Source organism: Rhea americana, unplaced genomic scaffold, assembly GCF_003343005.1.
Source record: "Rhea americana isolate MKP2758 unplaced genomic scaffold, rheAme1 scaffold_187, whole genome shotgun sequence".
Lineage (NCBI taxonomy): Eukaryota > Metazoa > Chordata > Aves > Rheiformes > Rheidae > Rhea > Rhea americana.
In genome coordinates, this window is record NW_028186005.1 from 145,163 (window position 1) to 170,718 (window position 25,556).

Below are 25,556 nucleotides of genomic sequence, written 5' to 3' on the forward strand. Positions count from 1 at the left end.
TTGGCATGGTGTAGATGTAGAGTAATAAACCTTCCTGCCTTTAATCTACTGTGAGTACTAGTGCTGAGGTCATGTTTGAAAATAGATACAGGCAGCTAAGACACTCTATTGCTGTGCATTTTCTGTTGCGAATCCTGTTCTCCGGGGATTGTCCCTTATTAATTCATTTTAAGTAAAGTAAGATATTTGTTATGTATATATTCATCTGGTTTAAATCAATCTGAAAGCTGCTGATACGTGGGTTTTTTTTTATAATACATTAATTACTTTGACTTAAAAACCACACTTTTAGAAAGTTTGCAGGCACAAATTTTTATTCTGACCAGGCAATAAAGTTAATTAGCTACTGTTAAATGCTTATGGTATCATAACATCACTGCAAGTGGAGTGAGACACAGGAAACTTATATCAGTGACAGCTACAGGAGTGAAGAGAACTGATTACCACACAAACTGTGAAGGAACTCTCCTACCTATGCAGGAGGGACAAGGACAAAGGAAGCAGAAACCTTCCAACACACTGGACTTCATTAACATCAAGTGAGAGACAGAAAGAAGGCTGAGGTAGTATTTTGATCTCTAATCCTCCTGACTCAGCATGACAGTAACATCCAGCTCAGAATTAACGGAGACACATGAGAGTGTTTGCATTGCAAGAAGGAGATGGTGATAACAGAAGGGGAAAGGTCAAGTCCATTAGCAGAAAATAACATTTTAATTCAGACTACATTTCAGGAGTTTGCCCTATTCCCAGTGTATCCACAGCTGACTAACCTGCTGCTAAACAACCACCCTATTCAAGGAGGGAGAGAATAGTGGGTGTAGCTCACCATTACTGAAATGAATTGCGTTAGTCTCCTAAAAGAAACAGTGAATCAGGAGAATAAAAGGGGTTATTTAGAAAAGCAGCTTTCTATTCACTACTCACCTGAAACTTCTTCTTTGCCACAAAATACTGCATCCGACGTATCACCTTAATTGCAGCACGGTGGTGTTCTCGCAGCCTGTGGGAAAAACCAGGGAAGATGAGTGCGGTGAAAGAGCATCCAGGCAATAAAAATAGCAGCCTTCACTAACCGCTTCCTAACAAATGAATGCATAAAGCAAGTAGCTGCAATTCATAGTATGAGCAAAACACACTATTGTTGTGACCTTCTCCATCTTCCAAGAAAGCTATGAACATCCATAATTTTATCTGATTTATGCTAGAGCTCCATATATTTCACATTAAAAAGTGGTATCCACATCAACCTTTTCCTAGGTCAAAGTAAACTTCCACCCATTTTTCCCRGCCTCCTTCTCAAAAATCAAACATATTACTACCATGCACAGATTTTATACACAAGTCTTATGTATGATTTTTCTTCACCTACATRAGCTCGTTTTTCAAAAATAATAAAAAGATCAATTTAAAGATTTTTGAGTAGTTGATTGCTAAAAAATACATGATACTGTGGTAGTTGAATACAACATTTATATACRTGTTTATCCTCAAACTGAACTGTAATTGTATATAAAGACAAAATAATCCGGGAAGTCTTTAAYCAAATATCTGTCTCTCTTCGGAGACATACATATGAACTAAAAACAAATTTAAAAAGAAATTTCTCTTTGTGTTTTAAAATAACAGATATTATAGCTTCTGAGATTAAATTATATTTTAAAGTTAACTAAGAACAATGGATATCTTTATTTTTTTTCATTTTTTAAAGCTTGTAAAAATGACAGATTTTTCTCCCTAATATTAAAATACCAAAMCAAGTATATAATTTGTTCTGATGATTTATTCTACTTACTCAATTATTACTCTTATAAAGACATGTTTGAATGACCTTATTGCATGATATTTCTTCAATTTTATTGTATGAACAAATTTATTAGTATGAACATAGGATATTCTTAACTGTCTTTCCAAGTAAACTTCTACTGATGGCTTAGAGGAACCAGCAGTAAAAGCAGAGCTGGTCTTATTTAGATATTCCAAACGTTTACCCTTATAAATTACTAATAATAACGCTGATACATCAGCATACTGAGGTTTTTCTAGGCAGGGTTTTCTGTCTATATGGAACCTGACAGCATTCACACTTACGGGATGGATCTTTGGTATGACATAGCACAGTATTACCCAAACCTCTTTAGTTATATGAAATGTGAAATTTTCTTTTTCTTACGACAATTTTCTTACGACAATTTTCTTACGACAATTTTCTCTCAGCAAACAGAAGTTTTGCTTGTGCAAATGGTAGATGGATGTCTGTCTTCTGAACGGTACGGCAAGTGTAGCCAGTGCATTCCCTTTCTGAGCTCACTATTTTCAGAGGGAAAATCGCTTTCTTCAATAAAAATGCCCCAATCCAACCAAAGCAAACAAAAAAACCCCCGAACATCCCCCCCAAGCTCTTCTAATTTTCTGCTTGTGCCTCTCAAGTTGTTCCAATTTAACAATGATGGAAAAAAGATTATTTTCTCTAGATATCCCATAAAATATGATAGCTTTTCAAACTAATAACATGCAGCTTTTCAGTGCAAGTCTACAGATCACTCAGACTGTTAGCACATTTATATGAAATAGCTATCCCTCAGTAACTGTGCACCATTCCCCAAATTTGCAACTGGATTTTTATGGGAAGTTCCTTCCTCCTTACTATCTTGCTGAAGTCTCCCAGAGAGACTCCATCACAGTCTTTACTCATAACACAAACCATGATCTTGCAGTCAGAGCTGCATGAGAATGGAAATTTGCTCCTTCTAGCTGGGACAGCTGCCTTTTTGGACTGATTCCCAGTGAACTGAGTTAGCCTAATGATAGGTAATGGTATTCTCATTTTGAGATTCCTTGGTGCATCATCTTGCTGCTAGGGACTAGGACAATTTCCAAATAAACAGAGGGAAAGCAAGTGTTCTGAGTTTTAAAATTTGATTTCACAGAGTTAGAACCAAAAGGATAAATGCTGTTTAATTTGATATTTAATTTCAAGGGTGCAGAGTGCAACTTTCACGCACATATATTTTATCCATACTGTATATAAATATATACAAAACATCCTACGACAAGTAGAAATAAGTATCAATTGCAGTAAAACTGCTTGTAGTATTTTGTTCTGTGTCTTGTTTCCTCTGGTGTGTTCTTCACAGTCCATCATTTTTAAGTAAAATATTTTTTGAGGGGACACACGGTCACTAGTAAAGTTCACCAAATCCCTCCGTCTCTATCTAGATGAAGAGTCTCACCTATAAGCAAGACAGCTGGATAATAAAAAATTTATTCACCATTCAGTAAAACAACAATACTATACCGCCAAAATGACTTTACAGTGCAGCTATTTTAAATCAATCATTGTTCAGTGCTAATGCGAACTTCTATGCCAGGAAGGAAAGTTAATATTCTCTTTTGATTCCTGTACATTTAGATCTCCAATAGGAAACCTTGCAGCAAACTCGTTTCTGCTTATGCTGTAAAAACTAGTTCTGCACAAGAGGCTGTCCTGATTCCCAGAGATTAAATGCTTCTGCAATGAGCGAAGGGAATAAAAGATTTAATTAGTAGCCAAGGTTATGATTCACAGCTGTTTGATCTCTTTTGCAAACTGGTAACAAACGCTTTAGTACGTTTAGAGCTTAAACATTAACCGGCAACATTTGTTTGTTCAGCCACCTGCGACATCTCCAGCGCGTAGCCCCAGAACGACTGCCTGCAACCGTGCGGACACGCAGCACGGTCCTAAGCCAAGGGGCCGCGCGATACATCACCCTCCTCGGAGCGCTGCTCTCGTGGACAGCCTGGAGGGAAATAACTCCATCGGAGCGCTCCTGGAAATCGGCGGCAGCAGAGCTCCGAGGGGGCCCGGGCCAGGCCGCGCGAGGCAAGCGGCCGGCACCCTTCGGAGGGCTTTTTGTGCGCAGGCCAGCCCCGCGCCCAGGGCACGGCGCTGCCCGCCGCCTGCTCCCTCCTGCAGGCCCTGCGCGCTGCGGGAACCGCGGACGTCGCCCGCCAGCTCCAGCCAAACTCGCCAGCCTCCCTCGCCGGTAGCACAAAGCAGGGCTGCTCAGGACAGCAGCTCACGCCGGAGCTGGGTGCTCCCGAACCAAGGCGCGCTCCCTTCTCGGGCTCGGGGATGCCCCGGAAAGCAGCCTTWCCGCAGCGCAGCTGGGGGAGCTCAGCTCTCCTGCCAACGAAATCCCTACTTTCTACAAGTTCAGTTCTACCTAACTTTGGTAGAAAGCTTGTTCAACAAGGGCGTTAACAGGGCCAAGAGACAGGGTTTTGCTGCCCCCCATCCCTTTAAGGGACCTGTTTTCCCCCTGTGAATGCTCACCAGGCCTAGGGTCAGACCATACCCCCCCATTTCACAGTAACTCCATCTGAAGCGACTGTCAATCACCATTTGACTGAYATCAATAATCATCAGTCTACTACCTGAAGAATAAGCTTAGGTAGTTTTATGCCAGTAAAATCAAGCTAAACGTTACTGCTTCTGATAGTAGGCAACACCCCAGCATGTGCTTTGCCAAACAAAAGTAATATTTTACTTGAAATATTTTTCAAGTAATATTTCAAAATTTTATTTTGTTTCAGCGGATTGCATATTGGTGAAATCCCAAATAGCGGAAACATCCTTTCCACTTCACAGGCGTAGCTGGAGAGGCAACGAGAGCACCGCACATTTTAGGGTCCTTTATGCCAGTTTTAGGATCAGCTCAGGGAGGGGCAGGAGCACCGTCAAACCTCAGATGCTCATTTGGATGTCAGCCGTCTCATTAGCAGTATCTGTTGTGAYGACAGGCTGTGACCAAGCCCAACACCTCTTACACTGCTTACTGAACTAATTGCTAATAGTTTTCACTGGCTACCAGTGAACTTCTGTCTCTGCAGAACAGGACACCAAGATCTTCTTCAGCTCAGCACACGTTGCCTGACACTTCCAGGGAGCTACACTCTGGGAATTAACTTCCAAAGCTGCCAATGAAACAGTGAAATGGGCAGAATCCATAGGAATTATCCAGAAGGGTTAAGGAGGGTGTAAAAACCAATCAGTGATACAAAACCAACCCGGCGGTAGGAAGGCCGGTAGTTTAATACAAACTTAAATTTATATTCTGACACTTAAAAACAAAGTTGGCTTCCTCCATGCACTGGGAAAAAAAACAAAAAAACAAAAAAACAAAAAAACCACACCTTTTCTTGATGCAGGCAATCCTCAAAGAGTATGAAATTAGGATAAGGAAGCCCTGCTGCAAAAATGCAATGTGTTGAGTGCCCACATTGCAAAAAAACCCAACAAAACAAACACACACACACTCCTAAATCCCCAAACCCTGGCAGAATAAAATGATTAGAAATCACTAGCTTTTCCTCCCCCCTTTTGTTGCTAGGGTACTCAGCCTCCAACAAGCCATTGGGAGGAAACCTGATCTCTTCATTAGTCCATCAAAAGTCGGAACTGGCATTTCACATAATTTGGAAAACAAGCATGCTGAAGAACTTAAGGTAATTTTACAGACATTCTTGGTTGGCTGGAAAGCTATTATGTAATTATGACTGCCCCAAACTGTTGCAACAGAGCCATTTGTATATTTGATTGCAGTACCTACAYGCATATATATTTTAACAAGTTAGCCAGCCAAAACCTCGAGACATTTTGAAAAGTATGACTCATTCTATGGTCCTGTATTTGCTGACAACCATGGGGAATGTTACAGAACTCAGCATCCATCTGCAGCTCAGATTGCTGACCTGGGTTACTGCAAAAAGACCTGCAGGGCTACCCCAGCGGAATACTTCCTGGCCCCGGGATGAAAGTGTTTCTCAGGATGGATGCGTGTTTTTTTTTTTTTTTTTTTTTTTAACTCCCAAACCAACTGGTTTTACCAAAAGAAAGCAGTTCCATGGTTTGGTCATTTCAAGTTTCAAGGAAAATATCAGGTGGGGTGGGGTGAATCAAGGTTTCTAAGGTCAGCCTGTATTATGAAGTACACAGTTCTTTCATGAAAGAACAAAAAACTAGATTATTGAATTTGGTCCCTCAACACACACATCACTCTATTCAATATAACAACGGGCACTTTAAATAAAACATAGAAGCTAATTTAAAGATGAATTCAAGGAGCTACATTTCATTGCATTACATACTATATTTTTAGAAATAAAAATCCAAATATGCAATGAACTGACACACATGTTGAAAAATCAACTTTTATAATAGACCTTTCTTATTTATTTCTTATTAAAATAAACAAGTTTGTTTATTTAGCTGGAAAAAGACAGGATGTTCCAAATTTAAAGCTGACACACTATCTTTAGTTTACGTCACTGTAATTTTTTTGTTTGTTTGTTTTTCATAGTAATACAGGCTGTAGGATGGATCATCAACTTAAACTTTGAATTTCCTGCTTTTTGTTGATTTATACACTGTCCCATGACATAAATGTTGGCATCCTATAGAACACATTCCCTGACACTGCATTGTGCTAAGAAATGAAAAACAATTACTAATTGGAACTACATCCTTACAACGCTCCTGAATTTGATACCAAATCTTAAGTAATTCCCTTGGATGTTTGTTCACCTTCTCATTTTAGGAAGGTGTTCTACATATTGGTTTAGTGTTAACATGATTATTAAAGCCATGAGGCAAAGGAAAGGTGGTGCTAATCTCCCCTGTATAACACTTACTATTTTTGTTCATTTGTAGAAGATTTTATTATCAGGACTATAATGTCTGGGACGGGCCTCCCAATGCATATGAACACTGATATTATCTGAGTTAAAAGGTCAACACTGTCTATTCAGAATGAGCTAGCAAGAATGAAAACTCGGTAGGAGAGAGTCACAGATTTATACTATCTTTTACAAAATACTCATTTCTCAGTAAGCCTAACGCTGATTTGAAGTCAAGCTCAGTTTTCAAACATATTTAAATTCTCTGCAGTCGTCTTAAATTTCTGACTTAAGACAGAGCTAAAGTATTGAGGACGAAGGCTGAAATCGGTTGGCCTGAAGTTTTTGGCACTAATCATTATTTAGACTTCAACTTTATCTTTAACACATCAGACTTTAATAATATGCTTTGCATGTGAACTGAAATGTATTTTCCATTCCGGCACTGAAAATCATTCCTTGTAACAAAATCTGGTGGATTTGATTCAGAATAACTACATTAAGCCATTTCATTAGTACATTTAAGTCTAATGAAATCTTTCATCATTAGTTCTCTAGAGGCTTTTGGTATAGAATTTGCTGTGGCTCAAGGTTATTCCTGTCTTTTCACACATTCTGTCATTTCCTACACACGATACCTGACGGGAGTCTCTCGGCATTGGGCCACACTTTAAATGCGATGAGCTGAAGTGGATTAGGTTGTGTGCCCGCATRTTCTGTAACAGCGATCACTGCTTGATCACTGTACCCAGGAATAAAATCCAAATCATTGGTCACTGGGTTTGGTACTGGATCTCGGCAATTGCTGTTGACTTCTCATATACTTTTGCAGTCATCATTAGGATCTGTTTATTTGGAGCTTTCAATAAAATACCTTCACCCATGAGGGGTTCACTAAAAGCACCTCAAGGACAAACTAGTAAGAGCTGCCCAGAAGTGTCAGAAAAGTATAATGACACTTGAGCAAACCTGTTACAACACCTAAGTTTTATTAAATGGGCTTCAGCCAAGCTTAATGCTTACAAAAATCCTCCTATAACATTTTCAAATATATGAATGTTTCTATTTTTAAGGGAAAACTTTCTTTTCTAGAGTTTTCCATCTGGACTTCGCATCCATTCATGAAAGTAAAATTAGAAGCTGGTAACATCACAAATGAAAGGAATTTATCTATCCTCACAGTGAATCACTCCAGGGTCTTCACTTGGTTTAAATGCAAATAATAGACACTATATAAAAAACATGGAGAATCATGAATAACAGGTAAGTTAGATTTTAAAACTTTTTTGGTCTTTGCAGTCAAAGGTTTCCTAGTAGTTCTAGGCAAATACGTGATCTAATTATGAAAGACTAAGTCTCCTTTAGCTCTTACTTGTGCTTGCAAATTGTTCTTGAACAGTTAAAATTTTGTCAAATGCATTTGTTCATCTAAGCACTGAATAATTCGATATCAATGGCAAATGATTTCTAAGACGACAGTTTTGGCTTATAGCTTACATACGAATAGCTTGTTTCAAATGTGTAATTTTAAAAATACGAGCTGCTTTGACTAAATTCATATCCCACAATATAATTCTGTCCCTCATCTAGGGGAATGCAGAAGCTGATCTCCCATGGGATTATTAATGATTATAAATTCAAAAATTGCTCTGCAAGAATAATTCAGGAAGAGTAACATCAAATTCACTCTACGGTGAGCATTTCAACCAGTAAGCATTTTGGTTGTTATTACCTGAATGTGAACATAGCCCAAAGGAATAAGCTTAAAAAATTGAATTAATAYTCATAAGCTCCTCCTAACACTGTATTCTCCCAATTATTCGTAGTAGGTCTTTTTTATTTATTTATTTAAAATATGTAATTTTAATTCCACCTTCCTCTTGTAGTGGATTTTTGATTTATTTTATACCAACTTGCATGCTTCTCTCCCTCAAAAAAATCATGGGTTTAAGTCAGAAATCCATTCATGTAGTTCTAGCAATCCCACAGATAATCTTGTTTAGTCTGCTTTATGGATTTTTAATAGATGGAAAAGGTTAGCAACAAGTTTTTAAAAAAATACTATTAGAATATCATAATCCTCCTTTGGAATTTGTTTTAATTTGTCCAGCTAACAATAAAAATAGCCTACCTACTAATAAGAGGTYACTTAGAATTAAGAAAACCGCTTAGGTTTTTCAAAGTCACGACATTGTGGAATGGTATCAAACGGAGAAAGACGTGATGTGAGCTCCACCGTTTTCAGCGGGATGACCCGAAAAATATGCTCAAATCAAGGCAACTTAAAATGAACAGGTAAACGCAGGCCTGAAACGTGAAAGTTGGTGTTGAAATCAGGCAAGAGCAAATTCATGATATTTCTTGTACCTCCTGAACAATCTCTGCTGTGTATTTTGACAATTCTGTTTTCACTTTTGGCTGCTACCAGGGCATGAGGAATTCTACAAAGGACGTTAAAAAATGAAAACAAAACAACTTTTGGAAGGGACGGGAACGCACCAGTCGGAACATAGGCCAAATACGTGAAGTCGTTCTCATTTAGTCAGAACTGGCTGTCTTTTCCCTGCTGTGGTGAACTGCCCAGTATCGAATCACAGGGAGCTTTTATTCGGCTCTTCACTCAGCGTCACGTTGAGTCAGAAGGCRGTCACTTTTTTACACGGTTTCAAGGCCAAGCAGTTTGAAAGTACTACACACAAATGAGATCACAGGTAAGTAAATAGTAACGCGTAGCGGTCTCTTACATAGCCTGACAAGCTAAAGCTTCTCTATAGATGTYGAAGGCAGAGCACAATAGACCTGCGGTTCATCGCTTGAGGAAAACCATGAATATTAGTATTCTACAGCGTCTGGCTAAGAGCATGCTTTACAGTTTAAGAAAATATATTTTTGCAGAGTTTGTGCTTCATGGCTCTGAATTATAGAAGGATACACGGGGCTAAAAATCAGTGATGCTAGRAAGAAGCAAACATACCGCCTATGGTACTCGTCTTGCTGTTGTTGGCGTATTAAGCTTAAAGTAACCTTTGAATATTAAACTGACTTACATTATGCTGTCTATGCTTGTGCTCAAAAAGTCATTAACACTATATGCTAGCTCTTGGTTGCATTTGCCCTGGGGAGTTGCAAGAGCACTGCAAACTCATGTCTGAGCTTGGCTTTTCTGTTTAGCCTAAATTGCATTGCCAAAATAAGCACCATACATGGCCTGCACACAAACATGTCTAAGACCAAATACGAGATGTAACAACATCAAAACCATGATTAAGGCTCATTAAGAAGTTTCAATTATTTGTTTCCACTTTGTACAATACTTAAGACTAATCATGGAACAGAATCACTACTAACACTATTATTACTAAAATTTTACTTAACCTTTTGTTTTAAGACAAAAGAAATAAGCTTTTATTAGATCAACTACTGAAGCAGTCCATAGGGGATCCACGGAAGATCAAAACATACTGTGTTGCTACTTAGCCTTATTTAACAGCGGCTTCAGCCAGAACTTCCTTCAGTTTCTTCCTCATCTCAGTAACACGTGTATTTTTAAATAACAGTGGCTAGGCATTCAAAAGGCCTTTCCCCCCCCCCCCTCCAAATTACAGAGAAGAGATCAGATTCACATATRCACCCTTGCAGCTTCATGCTATTCTACCAGGGCAAAGCAGCCAAATTTAGAGCATCTCAGCTGTTCTAGACAAGTGAAAGTAATTACACAGGTCTGACGGATACAGTAAAACAGCCCACCTGTTCCACTGACAGGGATTACAGCAAGAAAAACACCTGAAAGGAAAAGGCCAATGAACTGAATGGGCATATTTACCAAAAATTAATGATAATCCAAAATAGTGATAATCAGAAATCCCCACCAGTTTCCTATGCTGTTTTTTTTACTATGGCAAAGATTGGCAAATTCTCCTGCTACTTAATAATGAAAAGAGAACATGGGTGCAACTGCTGTGAAGCTGTTTATTTTGAACTATATATTCTGAACTCATACCGTGTCATGATTACACGTTAAGAGAAATTAATAATAAAAAAAACCCACAGAAATCAACACAAAAAATAAACRAGCTCAAACTCTACACTGATTTACCCCATGAAATATCAGAAGCCAGTGGAACTGCATGGACTTTTAGGTCATCGCAGTTTTTGGCCTGCCATCTCCGTAGGGGCTTTGAATGTAACTTATGCAGAATGATATAAGCGTCTGTCTACAGCTGCACTTTTTAGTGGGTGTATCTTCCAAAAATAAAGTGAAAGAAGACTATAAACACAAGGGTGTTGCTACAGTTTGTGCAAGCTGCMGTGAAAAAGCATTGAAAAACCTTGACTGGATAGCATCAGGACAAGGGGACTTCACTTCTCATTTCAATGCCAACACATGCAAAAAAAAAAAAAAAAGTTACAAATGTAGACCAAAACTATTGGTCTACTTTGCAAACTGGAAGCATTTGCAAAGATTTGTTGTTTTACAATGGTGGAGAAACACATGGGATTTCAACTTGTGGAGAACAGCCTTTTCCTATAAATCACAGAGAGTAATCTGAAACCTAGAAACAGCACAGGGGCTCACATTTATGGATTTAAAACAGATGAAGAGCAAGCTTGCTCTTAACCCTTTCTCCATAATTTCTCCCAAGTACAGAATGACCGTGAATACGCAAACATGGAACAGAAATTAACACGGTAAAAACCAAGATTAATGCAACTCTGAAATCACCCAAAACTTCAGCTCTTTGACTAACTTGCCTAAGGATACAAGTGCAGAATTGTCCTAAAGCACAGCGCTGTAAAATAGTTGGAGCACAAGCCACTATCCGGACTGCTCTTTCATCAGCTTCTATTTAAGTAGTTTATCTTGTCGAGATTAGGATCTCTTATAGAGAAAGACCTGGCAAACACAGGCCTCTGGTTTTGAATGTCAGGCTGTATTTCACTGGGAAAGAAATAMCTAGCAGCCTGTCGTCTCACCGTAAGGTTATAAACTACTTAATCAGGCAATAGGAGAACTAATACCAACACATTAGCAATAATTTCTCTTTAGAAATTTCCAACAGCACTAAGACAAGGGTTTACTTATCGTCTTTTAAGGCCCCCAACCATTTACCTATCATTTTAGCCTTTCACTGGCCCTCCCTCGTGGCTCATTTGATGAAGAATAAACACAGTACAGCTTGTTCAAACTTGAATCCTAAGAAGTCGCCTTTTTCTTTCTTTTTCTTTTCTCTCTCTCTCTCTCTCTTTTTTTTTTTTTTTTTTTTTTAAGGATAAAGAACACTATGTGAAAGAACAGGCTGGAATATCAATATTGCCAAAGGGCATTTGTCTAAACCTTGTCAGGGTCAGAGTTCCAGCACTTCCAGAAACTCGCTGGCATATGTGACACAATGATATGATTGAAACCAGAGTGGCCTAGGATTGAAATAAAGTATGATGGTATGTCATGTTAAATCTCTGCACCAATGTAACATCACCGAGGAAATCCTAACCCAACCAGCTCAGTGCCTGAAAAGGGACTGTGCTTGAAAGAAAAAAAGGAGAAGATAATGCAACACCACTTATCTGCACATACAATATTTGCCAGCAGTAATCCAGCCTCTGTCCCTTTMGCGGCCCCAGTTCAGCAAGCTGATACTGTCCATGTCTGTCAATAAATAAGCAGGTTGGAGAGTGTTTCTGTACTTTCCTGAAAAGCTCCCGCTTCAGACGGAAAATGTCTCTAAGGTGGCAAAAATGGGCAYCTCAGTCATCTTCAAATCAAGAGGAAGTTACCTGAGCATATTTGAAAATGCAACACGAAAACGAGCTCTATCGGTCCCAGTTACTGGGTGTGAGGTAGGAAGATCCAAAGAATTCAACCATGATTGAAGTTTTGTGCTACAATAGYCAGAAACTCTAACAAAAAATCTGAGCTCTTTCGAGATAGCTTGGTAAAAATATTCATTCCTTGCAAGTGTAATTAAAGAAATTTGGAGGGAGAGGGGAAAGAGCGTAAGAGAGAATTTATGTTATTAGCCACATTCTCTCTTACAATTTGACCTGTCAGATGCTGGTTATGTGTTAATAAATTTCCAGGAACACAGAAGTAAAATAACTTTTTCTGGATATTGGTCCAAATCAAAGACTTACTTTCTAATAAAGTAATGCTTCAGGGAAAAATAAAGTTCAGACCCCCAACTACTTCACCTTGCTCCTTCTATTGCTACCACTTTTTAAAGCCACAGTCCAGTTTCAAATATAACCTTCCTTGCTCCACTTTATTCCTGCAGATGCTCAGATCCAGATCTCATCTTTGTCTCTTGGAGCACAAGATTTTATTTGCACATAGACAGCTGTAGATCTCCCCAGCGGGATGTCCAAAGGCATCTATCAGCCTGTCTAATTAGGTTGGGATAGACAGTTTTGTCAAAAAATATTTAGGTACCTCATGAGATTTTCAATCTGACCTATTCCATACTATGCCAGATGTACAAATCATACGAGCATGAAGGAACTTTGCAGCGTGAAAGCCGCTAAAAATATGGACTGTATCATATTTCCCGAATTACATGCAAAACAACTAGCTAGATTACTTTATGCACATCCTGTGCAAAAGTTCCTGCTTGAATATCAAAAGGTGTTTCTGAGCCYACTATCTCACAGAAGCAAGGTGTGTAGCTGTACGTGCATAAGCACCCTTACTAAAGTCAAGGAGAGAAAGTACACCCAAACGTATATATTTGTTTACCATATTGGGGGATACAAAGAAACCTGCAAAATTTGTATGTATAAGAACATTTTTAAGATAGCAATATAGATTAGATATTGAGTGCGCAGAATTCCAGACATACACTTACTAATTGGGTTCATATTTTTTGTGTGTGGAAAATTTGGCCTGAAACATCTGAGTTTTCCAGTTCAATCCAATACTTGAAGAACATGCTGTGTTATTACTATCGCAAAAAGACAGGGGAAATTTTATGAGCTGATATGCTGGAGACAGAAACTGGCTGGGACTAACTACTCTGGTATGTGAACTCTGTTTCTTTCTGTAGCTTCAAAGCACAAGCTCAGCTCAACAACATATTTTTTGGCCTAGAAATCATTCTCTAGTAAGTTAGATATGTATTTTAATTACTTTCTCTTCTACAGCTATTCTCCCTCACAATTCAAAGCCTTTTACCAAGCTTCTTCATATTACATCTTAAGTTCTGCAACACAGAAGAGATGTTTTGCTTAATATTTCTATCTTACTGCATAAAGATGTGATGATGTTTACAAAACGATATACAGCCAAGTACCTTCTTAAAAAAATACCAGTCCATTTCCTAACTTTCCAGTTTTGCAACACACATTTCTACGAYGTGCCGTTTCCTTGCGAAGGGTTGATCTGACATCTAGCATGGTGTATAGAAATCTCCTGATTCTGGTCAACTTKTGGTGGGCTCTATTCCAGCAGTATTTTTTTCAGTGGCTAGATACAGCCAAGGAAGCCAATGTTCAATGAACTAATACAATTATGTGTTTTTCTTGGCAGTATCTGTAGAAGCACACAGAACTAAACGGATGCAAAGCTAAGCTACTGATGTCCAGAGGAGTGATTACAGTGCAGGATGGAGAGTCATTCAAGGGATTGTAGAAGCAGTGGAATAAAGCCAGGCTCAAGACTGCCAGGGTTTGTGTTATACCAATTCTGAGAATCAGGCGATTCTCATCTCTAGATTAACATCATGCATCATTCATCACCACAAAACACATTGCAAATGTTACCAARGAAAGCAGAGAGAGATACCTTATTTGGCATTGAAATACTATGGTAATTTCCTTTTTTTTTTTGGATGTGAGATAAGATATATACACAACTCAAGCATCTCACCTGCAAAAGAGGGGGAACCAGAAGTGGGTCACCAAACCCTCAGCGGCTTCMAATCAGCWTAGCTCCACTGACTTCATTAGAYAGGCAATCACAAAAGCCCTRTTTAAAGGAGCACTACATCAGGCTCTCCTCTCCTCTCTTCCCACCAACACTGCTGTGAATCAGCCCTGTTCTTCAGCCTTCTTCCCTCCCTTCAGCTCCTGGCACCTCTCACCTTCTCTGAATTTTCTACACCTAATCCTTGACGGCTGACTCCACATTATCCTCCTTCTATGCATAGCTTTGGTGGGACTCCTTCAATGATCTTGTAATGGTAATCGCAACCAACCCTTTGCTTTAATCTACTGAGACCTTAACTAAAGCCCAAACAATACCATAAGTATTTGTGGCAAATTGGTAATTCACAGTATTTAGGCTTTTTCATGTTCAAAATTGGGAGTGTATGGGATATTTCCCCTATTTCCTTCCCCTACATATTTTTATTAATCCAATGTTGCATGGCTTTTWAAACACAGAAGAATAAGCTTTAAAAGAAAACTAAAGTTGCCTAATGCTGCCCAGCATTTCTGAGATTACCTTAATTTTCTTGGAGATTTGCTGATGAACAGTTCATGTATCCTAAACTCCCCTTAAAATCCTATTAAATACTCTCGTAGTAAGCAGGACTAYCTCATTATAATATTTAATGTAATGTTATTAATGTTGTTTTAAATATAAACAGGCAACCCAGTCAGGAAAAGAAATAAGTTGATAAATTGCTTAAAATTCAACCCAAACCAGACAGATCATGAAAGAGCTCAGGTAACGGTGTAGGTCACTACAGGAGCAGAGTTTCCACCAAGAGCGCAGTAATGGAAAGCTGCTAAAAATTGATGTTTGCCTGCTTTTTTTTTTTTTTTGCAAAAATAGCAGCCAGCCGCTAGCGGACAGAAGGTGCCTCCTGACCCAGAGCACTACGCGGTGCCTCTGCTGTGCGGCCCCCGCRTCAGGGACTGGGCGATGAGGTCTTCAGGCCAGGGTCCACGTCTGCTGGCGAGCAGTCCCGTGGAGTTGCGACCGCTGCTCGCCCCGTATACAATCTAGCCCTGCAGCGACGCYGGCGTAAGACCTACGAAAGGGTACGTCCCTTAGCAAGGGCAGCGCTTAGCRCACAAGGCTAGCGACGCTTTCCACAAGCAACTGAGAATTTCAGCTTCTAGCACTACTTAGTAACACCAGATTTTTAAACATACTAAATAAATTTCTAAAGACACAAACTTAGGCAAATGCTACTGATTACCGATCTRTCCCCAAGTTGCTGAATACCTTTGAAAGTCTGGTCTTTAATTTCAAACAGAAACGATTTGACTTAATCTCAGAGCAAACCAGAAACAAACAAACTCTCCAGATTTAGAAAGGCTTAACTATCTTCTCTCCATACTATTTCTTCTGTTTGCCAGCCAGGACTGAGAGCACCGACACTGAAATGCCCCGATAGAGACCATTCTCACGGACCTTCCAGTGGGAATCGGAAGTCGGAAAAAACAAAAAAGATCAGCTCAAACTTTTCTCACAGGACTTCCACCACCAAGTCTGAAAACTCAAGCAATTTCTACAGTCAGAGATGCTCCACACGATGCAGTCTTWACTCTAATCTCTGAATAGTTTGCCCACTGCTAATTTTACAGAGGAGACCAAGGTCATGTTGCTCGCTGGAACACRGTAACAAACTGGTAGGTTTGTCCTGCAGCTGGGTGGCCTCTGCCTAGAGTTAAGTACAAGTCTAAATATATCTTAGTAACCTTTCTATTCTCCAGTTTCCACTTCGTTCTCTTTTGCACCGTGTATGTAACAGATAAAATAGAGTACCAAACAATAAATTGTTTATATTACCACCACTAGGTGACAAAACTCTATTCGTGCTTAAGTAGCTCTTTCTTTTCAGTGGCACAGAAGGTCCTGAAATGCTGTATCCTCCACAGCAGGCCATGCTGGAAACTCAAACTGCTGCTTTCCAAGGAAACTGTCCAAAGGGCCTGCTGTTAACAGGCTGTAGTCAGGCCTAGAATATCGCCCACTTACATAAAACAGTAAATGATGTTTCGTATCAGAACATCTTCCTGAATGGGGGACCAAGGGAATGCTGTTGTGAGCTGTACTACTGGACAGCGACTGCACGGTAACTAAATGGGACTTGCAGTTAAAGCCACTTAGTCAGATGAAATTAAATTGTTACTGCACTAAAGACCGTACTTTTTACGGTATAAAAGAGTGTCTCAAAGCTTATTTTTATTCTGATACCTAAAATCATTACAGCAAAGCACCGTAAAAAAATTCATCTTCAGTGACAATAATGGGCATTTCTTATATAGTTATAGCTGCATCAGAAAAAATAAATTTATCCAAACCATGTATAGACATTGCTATCTATATCCAGTATGGTAAGTGTTGACTTTTTACACCTACGATAAAACAAATTGTCTTATTTTCAAAGGAACTTTGACTTTTTTAATATGACATGGACTTCTCAATAAAAATGGAATCTCATTTCTTTTCATGTTAAAAAGTACACCATGAAATGATTTATCACTAGCAATAACAAGTCCTCACAGCTTAAGAAAAAAAAATTAGCTTTATTTTCTTCTCCTGTGTGTGTGTGCGTATATATCTTTGCTTAATTATTGTTAGGGTACTTCTACTAAACAACAGGTTTGGTTCACTTTTTTCAGCTTAGGAGATATTGAAGCAGTTATTTTGAAGGGAAAAAAATTGGAATACCAAATGGAGAAGATATTGCATATTGGAAACGAGGCTAGGCCCTTTCAAGTTTGTCAGTTTTTGCAAGGATTTTATATATAGGACCAATGAGCTTTTCCACTCAACATGCTTTTCCACTTCAAAACAATGCAGATAGATACCTAATTTGGAGGATCCAAGGATAGAAGTCCATGTATTCTGTTCAATCAGGGGAAAGCAAGTGGCATTTCCAGTGGACAATTCATAGAATTTACATAAGTTGCCTAAAACAAATGCTATGAATCCACTGGAATAAAAATAAATAAATAAAAAGCAGTATTATAAGATGGACTTAAAGCATGTGGATTATGTAACATCCATCATATAGTAATGTGATTTCTGTAATATGATCTCATCTAAATAGATAACTGGCAACAAAGACTGGACATGAGAACTTTTGACTAAGAAGTGCCTAAGATTATGAATTCATCAAGAACATATTTTCCTCTTTTCTCAAGACTTYACTGTATATCATTTACAGTGGTAATGTTTTTTTTTTAATTAAAAATGCACTTACAGAAGATTGAATGGGTATCTGGCATGGTGCTATCTGTATGTAGCAGAAAAATTTAAATGCTAGCATTGCCAAGGTGCTAATCAGTATTCAGAAAGCGTCAATTGTATAATCACCCTTTAGTGAAAAAGAATCAAAAGAATGTCAAAAAGAACATTTATGTTTTGCTTTCCCAATGCATCCTCAAGTCAATCTTCAACTAYGCGTTCAAACAGTTCTGGAAGAGAACATGAAAGGCTAGGGGTAGCGCTACAAAAGAATATGCTCTAAAATGCTCTTTCTCAACTTCATTCAACTGAGGAGAGCTGTTCTGTTACGTAGGTTAGCACAGTTCGTCTGTGGTGGGGTAAAATCATGGTCTACAGAAGCTAATACAAGTTTTGCTATTGACTTTAGTGGGCTGAAATTCCTATTCTCTTCAGATGCCTAGATAGCTGCCCCATATTCTCTTCGAGTACAATAAATTAATGTTAAGTGCAAATACAACATTATTACGCACACACATGCACAAGCATAAAACTGGCAATTTCCCAGTTTATGATCAGATATATACCAATATCCAGCCATAACATATTTAAGGCTTTTCTGCTTATAAAAGCAATTCGTGAGCAGAAAAATGTATTCCATGAAGACACAAGAACAAGCACTGGGCTGCGTGGGAAGAAAGCACCGGTATATGGTTAGAGCCAAAGCGGATACACTGGGTGCTCTACTGAATCCGGTCTCAATCCCGTCCGTACAATACAGATTTTCTAGTTTTCTAGCTCTCCCACTTTTTCTGTGCCCAAGAATGGCAACACTTGTGTGACTGCTTATATAGCACAGTGACAAAATAAGAATGCAAAATCTGTATTAAAAAAAAAGAGTTAAGATATATTTCTCTTTAGTTGCTATTTTTTCTCTTCTACTAACACCTCTAGTCATAGAGGTTTACTTTCATTGCTCTTTTTTTTTTTTTTTGCATTTAATGCAGTTTTCCTAGCTATGCTTATAAAGTTATATAGATTTCCCTTTAAATTTGTTGTTCCATTTAAGTAATAAACACATTTACTTTGTTTTTTGCAAGAACAGGGTCATTGGCAGGAACACGGGCTCACTTTGCTAACTGAAGTTAAAAATAAATAAATGGTATAGCCTACATTCACTAATCCGAATAGAATTGACTAATACATAGGTGATGCTGAACATTGTTCAGCCACATACTCTTGCTATGTTAATGTTCAYGCAGACTTGACTGTACTTGCCTCTCTCACATGTACATGGCCTGAAGAATGTTTTACTTTTTAAATATTTCACTTCATCTACAGTCACTTTGAGCAACTTGTATTCCGTTGAGCTGGTGCAGACGAGCAGTATGACAGACCTAACTTTTTCAGAGACAGAGCAAGCCTTTGCTCTGAGACTTGTTTAGTGCTTCAACAGGACACAAGGCCCCTTGACCTCCCTCCACACTCTTCGATCTCCTTTCTCCCAGCCTCTGCAACTCATTTGCTTAATAAAGCATAAAGCATCACAATAGCAATGGCAACAAAACATACAATTGCTTTTAAACTTTGACATGAAACTCAACCAAGTATGTTCAGGGGCTCAAGAAAGATCTTATTGTTGAGAAGGAAAAAAAAAAGAAAGAAAAAGAGCTAGTGAGAAGACTGAAGAATGCCAAATTAAAAACTTTTGGGAATTACTACACTGCCAGCATATTGAAATCAGCAAGTATGGGGCTCAAAACTGGGATTTACTTCCTTCGTTAAAAAAAAAAAAAAAAAAAAAAAAAAAAAGTTTCCTACCTTTAAAGCACTAGGGCAAGCTCAAACTTTTCTTTCAATTCTTTGTTCATGTTAAATTACGAATCAATCGTCTTTAGTAGCAGGACTTCAACTAATAAAATAGGCAAGATAACACTTGTTACAGGAAGTCACAAGAGTTGACTCATGCTGAAGATCAAAATACAGGTCCCAAACTATCCTTTCACTACGCAGTTAGCACTGGCTGAGAAAAAGCAGGATTAGAGCTAAGTGCTGCAGCCAGGTGACCCCATTGTGTTCTCGCCATTAAAATATGGCTCCCAGTACGAAGAACAAGAAGCAAAGGCACAGCCTTACCATGTTGTACAAGTGAGGTGGAACTTTTACCTTTTGCTCCTTTGGACTGTTTTGTTACCTACACAAACAGCCATTCAAATTTCTGTTGAGTTTCAACAGCTGAAAATTTGCTGCATGTAAACAGGAAAAAGACTCTCCTGGAGTCAGAAACAAAAGACATTCCAATTCAAGTAACATGGCCCTAATCCTGCAGTTTTAAATACAGTTTGCTACAAATATGTGAATAATTCCACTAACTGCTGTCAGTGACACATGCAAGATAAAGTATCCATCTAATTTTTTGCAGGGATGAGGCCTGATTTTTTTTTTTTTTTTTTTTTTTTTTTTTTTTTTTTTTTTTTTTTTTTTTTTTTTTTTTGCCTTCTTGTGCATAGGAAACACAGCTTACCGAAATACCGCTCTGGAAAAAACTGGGGTTATTATAGATGAAACAGAGGACTATCACGTTAATGTTTGCAGAAGTTCACACTAACTGGAGGACCATGGTCTAACCACTGAGCTTGGGTCTGAAATCATTCTCCATAGGCCAAACCCTTTCAAACTCACCCAGTTTTGAGGGAGTGGATTTGGAATCATCCAACCAATTTCCTTATTAYTTAATTGTTGACATACAAACATTCAGCCTAATAACACTTACGTAATGAAGCTAATATTTATAAATATGGTTATAGAACACAGAACACACAAAGCCAACGCARTAAGATCCAAATCCCAAATAGGGAGATGGTACAAACTGGCCTATTGCTGCTTSAGGTGCTTTGCCTCCTGGTTTTAAATTTAAGATTCCTCAGATGCACTTTCTACCCACATGACCAAAGGACAGATAAAATCTAGAGCTTCTTGGAAGTACTGGTGCGGTAAAAACATCACAAATGAAACTAATACAGTGAGGCCAAATACCACTGGCAATTTTAGATTCAGATCAAACCTTTGTTCCAAGCTCATTTTCAAATGGAGCACAGTAAGTCACTAATAATTTTCTATTACACCGTCATGCTGTTAAATTTAGGTGGTTTATCAGAATTTTGGAAATCTAACATACTAAAAATAAAACAGGAAGCCACTGTTCTTGCAACTAGTGACACTCCTGGTGTTTTTCAGCCTTCCCATCGGTTGCTGTCAGCATGTCACTGGCATTGGTTGGGGCTGGAATTCTTTCAGGAAATTTGCAGAATTGTATCAGGAACAGTTTTAAAACTCTGCAGGTCTAGTTCAATATAATAAAACAATTATCAGTCTACAGGAATGTCAATCTCTTCCTCCAATTTGCCAAGTAATTTTGCATCTTGTTAATTTAGCAACATACTACTGCCTTTAATGAGGAGTAATCATTGGAAGCATTAGGAAACAGAAGCTAAAGATTAACCTTGCATTAAAACTACTGTTGACCTTATGAGAGCAATTATTTATTAGTCAGTGAAAATCATGACATAAGCTCACAGCTCATATAACTAACTATTCAGGTGTATTATAAAAATAAATAAATACTACCCTTCTCCCACCAACAACAGTACTTACTGTTATTAAAATCACTTGAAGCTTTAATACTGATGTTTAACAGGTCAACACAAATTTGGCATTCAGGTGATTGTTAAGATTAAAAAGTAAACTAATCAATAAATGCAATAACCAACCGCTGCATGATGAGAAAAAAATCGCCTGTGAAAAAGAAGGACTCAAGCTTTGTATTGTTAAAGGAGTAAGGAATTTTGCTTAGAATACGTAGAGTTAAAAAGCAACTACTTGGCTATACTCAGATGTTTGTGCAGCACCAAATTTAAGTCCAAGAGAGATTATGAGAAAATTTGCTGCAGGCTGTCAGACCTCATTAAGTTAATGGAACTGGTAAATTGGCTCATTTCCAGCACATTGTGGAAAGAAAAGCGCTTTCAGCTCAAGAGTGAAGGAGATCCAGTTTCGGTTTGGCAGCTAAAGGAGATTATTAGCTATAAATAATGGCTGCAGTGAGATGACTTATATGGGATTGCTTGACCAAAACGAAGGAGAAGATACACAAAACATTAACGAACAATACAGTCTCATTACTGGATGGGATCTAGAACAGCTCTGCAGGCATTTTCCTTTTAAAGCCTTACTATTTACAAAATCATCTAAAAGTCTTCATAACAAGCTTAAAGGTGGCTAAACTCATCAGTGCAGAGAAAAATTTTCTCCTTGTTGGGTCTTGGAATCTCTTAAAAAAAAAAAAAAAGGAAGGAAAAAAAAGGTTATGGCACCAATTGTTCAATGTGAGAAGCTGATGCCTTACGATGTATTCTCTAACATACATAAGATTTTGTTGGAAATACTGAGTTGTATTAGCAACCTTGGAAGGACAGGAGTAGAATTCAGCACCTGAGATGCTACTCAAGTGCTGTATAAACTAAATCTTGTTTTGAGAAAAGATCACGGAAACACTGATTTTTTTTAAAAAAAATCTGTCTTCACTGTTGTATGAGTAGGAATTAACAAAAGAAAATAACTAAATTCAAGTTTGCAAAAGTAAAAATTTAGCTCATTCCAGGAACATAATTAGCAATACTTAAAAAAGAAAAAGGCTTACAGACACTTTCCTGAGAGTGAGATCTATTAGATCATGGAATAGTCTTCTGAAGGATCTAGATGATTTTTTTTTTTTTTTTTTTTTTGAGTGACTAGACATGACAAAATATTGAAGGTAACACAGAGGAATTTCTGTTCTGACAAGGAGATGTGCATGATAATACATTTGTCTTATCTCAAGTTTCTGAACAGTGAACTGTCTTACAGTGAATATTACCTACCCACTTTATTTTAATAAGCATGAAGAAATTCAGATACAACTTATTTGTTCAAACATTCTTCAGTAACAGTTTGATGGTTTGTACAACTACAGAGGGCAGGATTAGCCCTCAAGCTAGTAAAAATAAACTTGTGCATTAGGTCTAGATAGCAAACACTTAAAAATTTGGGGGCTTATTTAGATATAGAGGCCTGAAAAGTTCAAGTCTAGATTTCAAATATCCTGAGGGCTGGGAACTGGATCTATTTGTTTATTTACGCTTAGGTTTGTTTCTGCTTTGAAGYTGACTGTATGCTTCCAGTCTTCAGTGGTGAAGTGCTTGCAACAGGTGTTGATTCACAGCGCGCGTGCGCGCACACACACACACACACACAAAACAAAACAAGCAAAACAAAAACCCAAACCAAACAAGCCCTATTTCTTCCGTATGAAATGAGAACAGATATTCTATTGTTAACTTGACTCATTCTCTTTTTGTCCCCTGGCTCTTTTTCAGGAGCACTTTTTGAAGGGGAAGCTTCTATGCATATTTTGCCCACAGCTTCTCTGTAGGGGGGTGTGAGCACACTAGTTGGATGCAAACACTTSCCCCTTTGCGAGCTAGATTAGCATCCCACAGATCACTTGTCAGCACCGGCCAGGAGCGACTTTCACTTCCCAGCACCCTGGTCCAAACTCAAGCTGATTACCTAAACGCATGATACGGCCAGTTACCCCAGGCACTCAGCCACACTGGGTATGGGTAGGCATTTTGGTATCTGTGCATGTCTGCTTTTACTTTAGATTTGTTGGTGACTGATGAGTGAATTCTGCCAAAAAAAGTAAACATCAGGTTCCTTGCTCATGAACRAAAGCTTTATTGTGCTCTAGCGTTTCTGCACAGAAGAGGCTGCCCCCGACAGCCAGCTGAGCTAAAAGTTAAAAAAATATGTTAATGCACTAACGTGCAGTACTTTCAACAGCAATCTGGGGGAGGAACATACCAGACTGCAGGAACACCAATGGTGCTCTGAAGCTGAAGTGCCAATTGGAAGAGTTACATGTACTCAAAAAAAAACCCTTAATTCACTGCATCCTATACCCAGAGGCTAGATTTTCTGCAACTAACACTATTGTTTAAAATAGAGTTTGAAAATACTTTTTATTTTTAATACTGTTCAAGAATAGTTTACCTCCTGAAGGCAATAAAATGTGAAGTGTGAATTTTTCTGGAGGAATACTCAGAAGAAAAGTTTAGCACTTAGCTACTCTGAAACACGATACCAATTCATTTACAGTATGAGCAACATTCATGTGTAAAGCAATGGTCTCTAACCTTCAGGAAAGCATACATGAAGACTGTATCTAAATAGTTTACTCAAATACTCAATTTGAACAGAAAACAAAATATGCTGTTTCTCAGTGGCCTTCATGACAGAAGCCAGAAAGACAAGGCATATGGAAACCCACAATTAATATCAAGACTAAAGTTTAGATATGTAAACAAGTTTATTCTGAAACACAAGCTTTGAAACAATTTTAACTTTTTTCGCACAAAGGAGTGGAGAGAGACTGATCATAGTTYCAATGTATTGTTTATAATATTTAAACAACCACGCAAAAATCCCCAAGCAAATAGGCTTTTTCTCCTATTCACCTCACTGAACAATGCAAGAAAATATTTTTTTTTCCTTCCACTTTTTCACTTATAACTTCTCAAGTACATAGTATGCTTAATTCTCTCCCAGTATAAGCTTATGCATTTTATGTACTATGGTATGAATTTGTAGTCTATCAGTAATACAGTTAAGTAACCCAGACAGGATCCTGGTCAGCAAGTACACCCCAGAAGACCTGAGGGACTATGTACCTCCTGATATCATTCTCTAAAGCATCTATAATAAATTGCATAAAACAACAGATGGCAAARTCTTAAAACCTAGCAAAGTTTGTGCTAGGAATTGTGCAGTCTTGTCAACCCCATCCTTTCATTTGACTTTTGTTATACTTACGGATTAGGCATTAAATTGAGGCAAATTCTAAATTTCTACCAAGGTTTATAATGTTTAGCTGGTTAGGAGTGAGGATCATTCATATTTATCATGATAAAACTACATCACTGTTTTTTATGGAAACAATAAGCAGGAAAAAGTAAGTAGATATCTAAAGCCCGGAGTCTCCTAATTAAGGTAAATTGCAAGAATGTTTATTGAATAACCTTAAAGAAGAGAGGGAAAGAAATGCAATCTCTCTGCCTGCGGAGTAGSAACCAAATGCTCAGCCACAAAGAAGGAAAAGCAGGTAAATAGGACTCACAAAGAAGGAGTAGAGGTTGTAGACCAAACTAGAGCCTTGCATACAGGAGCATTACAGACTGCTTCTATCCACTCTTCTCCTGTTCGAAGGCACTAACTGGRCAGTCTTCTACCCCTTGTCCCCTGATATTACGCTAACTACTATAGAGGTTTCACCCAATTGCAGCTGTTAAACATCAAATTTTCTGTCCTTAATGTACTCCAAACAAAAGAGAAGCCAAAATGACTCATTTGGGTGGATATCAAGACTGAAGGCAAAAAGAAGTTAGTCATTAAAAATAAAATCAGTGTGCTTGCTCACTACTACAACAGTCAGATATAAATGAGATTCTTGCAGGGAACTCACAAAAAAAACCCCAAAAACAAAAAAACCCACACACTTCTTCCTTAGCGACAACCTGCTAATCAATATACAGATACGTGAAAACCATAGGACAAAGGCTATCCAAGGCTGGATCCCAACTGGAGATAACGGTCACACAGCATGGCAATGAAGAAATACCCATCCAGCCAGGCAAACTAAAGGCGAGAAGCACCTCAACCTCAGCTTCCATGAAACACCTCTGTAGTT

General features: G+C 38.3%; 1 protein-coding gene across 1 annotated transcript in view; it reads right to left on the bottom strand.

Moving 5' to 3' along the window:
• The window catches only part of KCNQ1 (potassium voltage-gated channel subfamily Q member 1), a 372,989-nt gene that overhangs the window by 117,704 nt on the left and 229,729 nt on the right, over nucleotides 1-25,556 (bottom strand). Inside the window, exon 15 of the mRNA XM_085302186.1 lies at nucleotides 928-1,003. Coding sequence (XP_085158312.1) covers nucleotides 928-1,003 — 76 coding nt within the window. The remainder of the gene's footprint in view (nucleotides 1-927; nucleotides 1,004-25,556) is intronic.